The 5,974-nt window shown below is 32.8% G+C and overlaps 1 protein-coding gene across 1 annotated transcript; it reads right to left on the minus strand.

Moving 5' to 3' along the window:
* Positions 1-1,488: 1,488 nt before the first annotated feature.
* On the minus strand, positions 1,489-4,926 carry LOC107298926 (tectonin beta-propeller repeat-containing protein 2). Its single transcript, XM_015828284.1, has 3 exons — positions 4,771-4,926; positions 4,261-4,410; positions 1,489-3,375 (listed from the first exon to the last, which is right to left on the minus strand). The coding sequence occupies exons 1-3, from the start codon at positions 4,802-4,804 to the stop codon at positions 3,218-3,220; spliced, it is 342 nt and encodes a 113-aa protein (XP_015683770.1). The 5' UTR covers positions 4,805-4,926; the 3' UTR covers positions 1,489-3,217.
* Positions 4,927-5,974: the final 1,048 nt, after the last annotated feature.

Genomic DNA, 5,974 nt, shown 5'->3' on the forward strand with positions numbered 1-5,974 from the left:
CTTCAGGTGCCTTGGAGAATAGCTTGACTCCCTCTTCTTTGTGGCAGCCCCTGAGATATTGGAACACTGCTATCATGTCCCCCCTCGTCCTTCTTTTCATTAAACTAGACATACCCAATTCCAGCAACCATTCTTTATATGTTTTAGCCTCCAGTACCTTGATCATTTTTGTTGCTCTTCTCTGCACTCTTTCTAGAGTCTCAATATCTTTTTTACATCGTGACTGAAATGTATTCAAAATAAGACATGACACAATAATGTTGCTTCATGGGTTTGTTCAACATCTATTTATTAAGACTTCATAAACTCTGATCCTATTTCCGGTTCTTGTGCTGCAGGAATATGGATTGTTCTAAACAGTTCATAAACATTCCTTATTCTTTAGCCTAAACATGAGTTTTCTGCTGCAAGCTGAAGATATATGGAGGAGATACCTTACAATATTCTCAAAGTCTATGATCAGGCAAGTCATTGTTTTCAATACTGGTTTGGGGCATTTAAACTGATTGGACTTTAAGTCACAACAGTTTTAACTATACTAAGTATTTTAAGTTTTAAGGTGTCATAAAACAGCTGGGTTTTTAATTCATTTATTTTTAATTACAGCTTTGTTTTTATCTGAGTTGTATTATTATTATTATTAGCTAGCAATGAGAACTATCCTTAAACAGAAAATTGTAAAAGAAGTGGAGATATAAGCTTCTCAAGGATCCCAGTCATTCTTATATTTCACAGGTAAATACTCTATCCATTTTGAGTTTAAAATGTAGTAATGTATAACCTGAAGAGCCTATTTCTTGTATAAGGAAAATTGTGGCAAGTAATAGAACAAATACCTTTATTACTATAAGATGATATAAAACTATTTTTACTGGGTACTTTGACCAAAATCCATAATAGTTTTTAAATTCAAATCTGTTGAGTGCAATAACAAGTTCTTTAAGATGATATAAAACTATTTTTTACTGGGTACTTTGACCAAAATCCATAATAGTTTTTAAATTCAAATCTGTTGAGTGCAATAACAAGTTCTTTAAAAAAAAATCTTTGCAACCTAGAAAAAGAAGCTGTAAGGTTTTGATTGATTGATTGATTGATTGATTATATTTATTTATTATATTTATACCCCGCCCTTTTCTTGGAAGTTGCATTAATTTTATCAAAATCTTCATTATATAGCTCCATAAATTCAACTTAGGATAGTTTTACTCAGTCATAAATATACATACCAAAATTAAATATCAAAACAAAAACACTTTTAAGAAAAAAAAATCTAGTTTATTGCACTTATCTGAAGCTCATTGAGAAAAAATCACAAGTTTATGGAAGTGAAACTATGATGGAAAACATTTCAGACTGTTAGAAGATACAAAAGAACTCATTGGGCTTAGAAGAGCTGTCAACACCAATTTATGAATCAAGCCAATAACACTATTATGCACCATATAAACATCTAGCAAACTAAGCAATTAATGAAAGAAGGGCGCATTTTTAACAGTGTTATTGTGTTTATATACATGCAAACATTCATACATATTTTTGGCTGCACACAAATGCAAGTATGTCATTTTTTTCATTATTAGAATATGAGTATTCGGCCAGAAGTGCATCATAATGCCACTCCATTTGCTCAAAAATTCTAGACTTGAAGAGAAGTGATGGCACTGGAATCCCAGCTGCCAAAGGGCTTCCAAAGAAATATGCCAATTGAACTAGAGATAGATGGACAGCTAGTTGGTTACAAAAACCCTGAGGCAGACTCAAATAAATGAGATCTCAGAACAAAACAAATGTAGCCACTTGGTCATCCCAAAATAAAAGAATCAACCAGGAACAGAGCATTAATCATATAAGTGCTGCTGCTGCTAATAAGTATGTCTATGGTGCCAAAATTAGTTCTTATGCAAAAAATCCATTGATACAGGGTTGTATCAGGCAGCTTTAGAAGAAAGAAAAAAATCCCATTATCTCCACCCAGGTTCATCCAGTATTACTTAAGTTAGCTCATTTGCAGATTCAATAATAATTGCTTCAAATATTCAGGTCTCAAATAAATAAATATATATATATATTAAAAAGCACTATAAACGAAAACTATTGGGATAATATTTTGTCTTACAGTGTTCTTAAGAAATTTAGTAATTATGATACATAAGCTGCAGTGATCAGTAAATTATACATTTAAGCATCTCTGCTGTAAACATTTTAATATAAGACATTGCAAGATTTAGCTAATGTAGCTAAAATTTCCTATTATAAAGGCAAATCCTGGTGAGTACCACAACCTTTCTTTTGGGATAAGCTTCTTTAGTACTATATTTAGAATTGATTATAAATTATGGTAAAAAGGAAATACAGAATCTACTATGAACACAGGCGTAATTCTGTCAGGCTAAATATGGTACTGAATCTCACCCACAGAGCCACCCCCATTTTATGGAAATGACTTATAATATTGTGTTTAGCTCTCATAGGCAATTGTGGAGCAAAAGCCTAAATTGTTTGGAAAAACATATAAGGAAATCTCCCCTTACCAGAAGCCCTCCAAGGTACCTTTTAACCAAAATGTCCACAATTCTCATTCAACATGTTAACATGGCTGGGAAATTGGACAGTTATAATCTCAATTCACAAGAGACTCAAAGTTAGAGAAGAATAAGGGGAACTAATGCTTTTATCCCAGTTAATCAGAGTGAAAATTCAGTAGAGCTCTGAAAGTTATAACGAAACTTTAATCTGAGCATCAAATTGTGTAGCTTTCCACTGAAAAAAAATTACAGTATTTTATTCCTTTCTATTAAAGGCATACCCCCTTTTTTCCTAAGAGATTAATGTCCAAAATAAAAACTAAATAGTGTTTTTTCAGCAGTTGAGAAATAGGTAATATAACAGAAATTCTTTCTACATAGTACAGACATTAGCTTGCATGCTGCAGCAAATTCATTTTGCTGTTAATGAGGTTAAATTGATACATTATAGTCAAAGTACAACTTCTAGAATAAAGACAAGTTCACAATTTCTTTAAGCGCATTGCCTGCCTCACCTGAGATATACTGAACAAGACGTTTTACTAAACAATTTAAGGACTACTATATAAATTAGTCTCCTATATCTCAAAAAGATAATGTTATAAAATGTTTGTGGCTTCAAAAGCTTGGCATTTCCCAAGTGACAGGATTCCCAAGGATGTGTTCTTACTTATTTACTGTTATTCACTTTATATCACTTCCCACTCATCCTCAAAACCATCAGAGTAAAACGATATAGAAGCATCACTGTGTTTCTGCATGTTATGAGAATGCTGGAATGTCTTTGTGAGGCGCTGAATGAGATTTCCTGAAGAACTAATTGCCCATAGTTCATCTAGAGGGGTAACTGGGAAACAATAACAGCAAATTAGTTTTAGTATATAATAAGAACCAATAACTCAAGAAATCTAATTTACCTCCAACTAGAAAAAATTAAGGCTGAATTATACTTAAGAATATGGCCATTGAAATCAATGGGATTTGAGGTCAGCATTAACTTTTCTCATTGATTTAATGCCTTTGCAATAACAACCATAACAATGGAGTACTGCTTGGATACCATTGGCACTGAAAAAATCCCCACCAGTCAATTACAAAAGGCAGTTGCTTTACTTGGAACAGCTTACATTCTGTGATGCTACCTTTAATACCAGTAAACAACATTTGACTATCCCAGGTCCTTGGGAAGGATTGGAAAGGTGGATAAAAATGCCAAACTCAGTCTAAAAATCAGGCTGAGTGTGCAACCAACCAATAATAATATATTAAACGTGTAAACTAAGTTTGGAGAAACAAACATTTTCTTTCCAATTTTGCTTAAATCAAAAAATAAACAGAAAACAGAAAAAGTCCAATTATTCAGTTGAAAGTAGTTGTTAGAATAGAATTTGCTTGATATTACTTTGTCTGTGTACAGATATCTGCTTGCATGGTCTGCATTTGTTTTGATAGTGAATAGCTCATGTGTTCTATGGTAAGGAGTTAAGCCAGTGGCAGTGTGTTATTCCAAATGGAGATCAAAACAATTAAATAAGATCTCTGCAAGGCTGTCTGGGGGACTTAAAATCTAAATGTAGAGAGGAGTTGTGTGAAATTAAGACCAAACTGATTAGAGCAGCTAGTATATTTCAGCTTTCTAATCCTGAATAAATAGAATTCCTGCTATAATCTCCCAAAGACTACATAACATGTTAATACACACACACACACACACACACAAAGATATACTCACTTGCCAAACAAGAAACATTTCCTGGAATCTTCTTCCAGTAATCACCTGCAGGATTTTTATCTGTGATGCCATACCGGCGGGCTACATCTCCATTTGGACAACGCGCCCATACAGTCTTCATGCTTATTACCAATTCACTTGCCTGAAGCCCTAAAAGCCAAGACATTTGAAGTACAAACCCACTGAAACAGCTTTGAGACGGATACTACGTATACTGTATTCAGAAGAAACTTATCATTAGAATAAATGAAATCAAAGCATAAAAACAAAACAAAAAAAGGTATCTTCATAATTTTTAATCTTCACAACTAAGAACTATATGTTGTTGTTGTTGTTGTTGTTGTTGTTGTTGTTGAGTGCCACAATTTAGGATGCTGGAAGAGGGAGTAGGTTTTGTTGCATGATCAGAAAAAATGTGTTACAAGGTTTTAAGTACATTAATTAAGATGGGGCCGAGCATTGACAATACTCAAGTTACAACCAAAGCATATATTTGTTAAGTCATTTTACCTGGAACCTGGTCCCAATTTGTGCCTACTGGCATTTCCTCTGTAATCCCAGTGCGCACATGAACATTCCATTTGTTGTCAATGGCCCATAGACTCTGATCATTAGGACTTGAGTACACACTGATCAAGTGGACTCCGGCTGCCTACAAAAATAAAACATATTGTTTGATGTTACAGATCCTATTTGAATTGGCAACTAACTGAAGGGAGAAAAGAAATAAATGGACAAACCCTGATCAAATTAGTCAATTCTGGAAAAAGAAAATCTCAACATCACTGAAATACTTAGTGATATGTCTACATATTCACCATGAATTGAATATCAATGGTGTTTCATAGGTTCAATTTCACCCCTCCACCAATAAGCATGCACAAATAGTAAAAGAGGAGAACATTGTTAGAAATTTCAACTGGTACAAAATAAAACTATGTTTAGGGAAATCAAGGGTCCAAAACATCGACCACAAATTTTGTGAAAGGTACATTACTTAAGGTGCTTTTCTAACCCAATCCAAAGGTTCTTTTATATGTATATACATTTATGAGAATAACAGCCATAAAATACAATCCAAAATATAGCAGTTAAATATGTTTCATACTTAGCAAAATAAATACATAGGATAATGTGTAAGTGAATAACATTTGTAGAAACTAAGAATATAACCATAAAATGTTAATATAAAATTAGTCCAATTAGCATATTATTAAATCTAGTCATATAGACCATCTATTGCTCCATCTTGCCAATTTGACATTTTTACCTATCTATTTCTAAAGAAGATATTGCTTGAATTTTAAGTAGGGCCTTCAGTCTTCAAAATCTTTCCAAATTTAGAATTCCTTTTCTGAATTTTAAAGTTTTAGTACTGCCCATTTATGTAAAGCTGATTAAAATTATTTTTACCACAATTAATGGAATGCATTGATCTCTATTTTTAAGATGCTGTTTTGTAATTTTTAGAAATTATTTGATGCATACTATTGTATAAATCACTATTTTAGAGTTATGAAGACTTTCCTGGAATAGTCCAGCATTGTTGAAACACAATTTTTACTAGCATGTCCATCTTATCTGAAAACCAACTAACTAAAAAAGTTGTTCTAGAAGGTTCTATGCATTTAATTAATGAAATTATGTTTATAATGCCTTCAATGGTATATAGAGTTTCATCAATGTTCTGGTTGGTCTCCATCGCCTTTTTTTC

The sequence above is a fragment of the Protobothrops mucrosquamatus genome, unplaced genomic scaffold (genome assembly GCF_001527695.2).
Source record: "Protobothrops mucrosquamatus isolate PMUCROS unplaced genomic scaffold, P.Mucros_1.0 scaffold4375, whole genome shotgun sequence".
Classification (NCBI taxonomy): Eukaryota; Metazoa; Chordata; class Lepidosauria; order Squamata; family Viperidae; genus Protobothrops; species Protobothrops mucrosquamatus.

Coding starts and splice junctions, on each gene's coding strand:
- LOC107298926 (XM_015828284.1), bottom strand. CDS start 4,804: ATGCCAGTAGGCACAAATTGGGACCAGGTTCCAG. Junction 4,411..4,770: donor AAATTGGGACCAGGTTCCAG/GTAAAATGACTT, acceptor CTTGGCTTTTAG/GGCTTCAGGCAAGTGAATTG. Junction 3,376..4,260: donor AAATGTTTCTTGTTTGGCAA/GTGAGTATATCT, acceptor ATTGTTTCCCAG/TTACCCCTCTAGATGAACTA.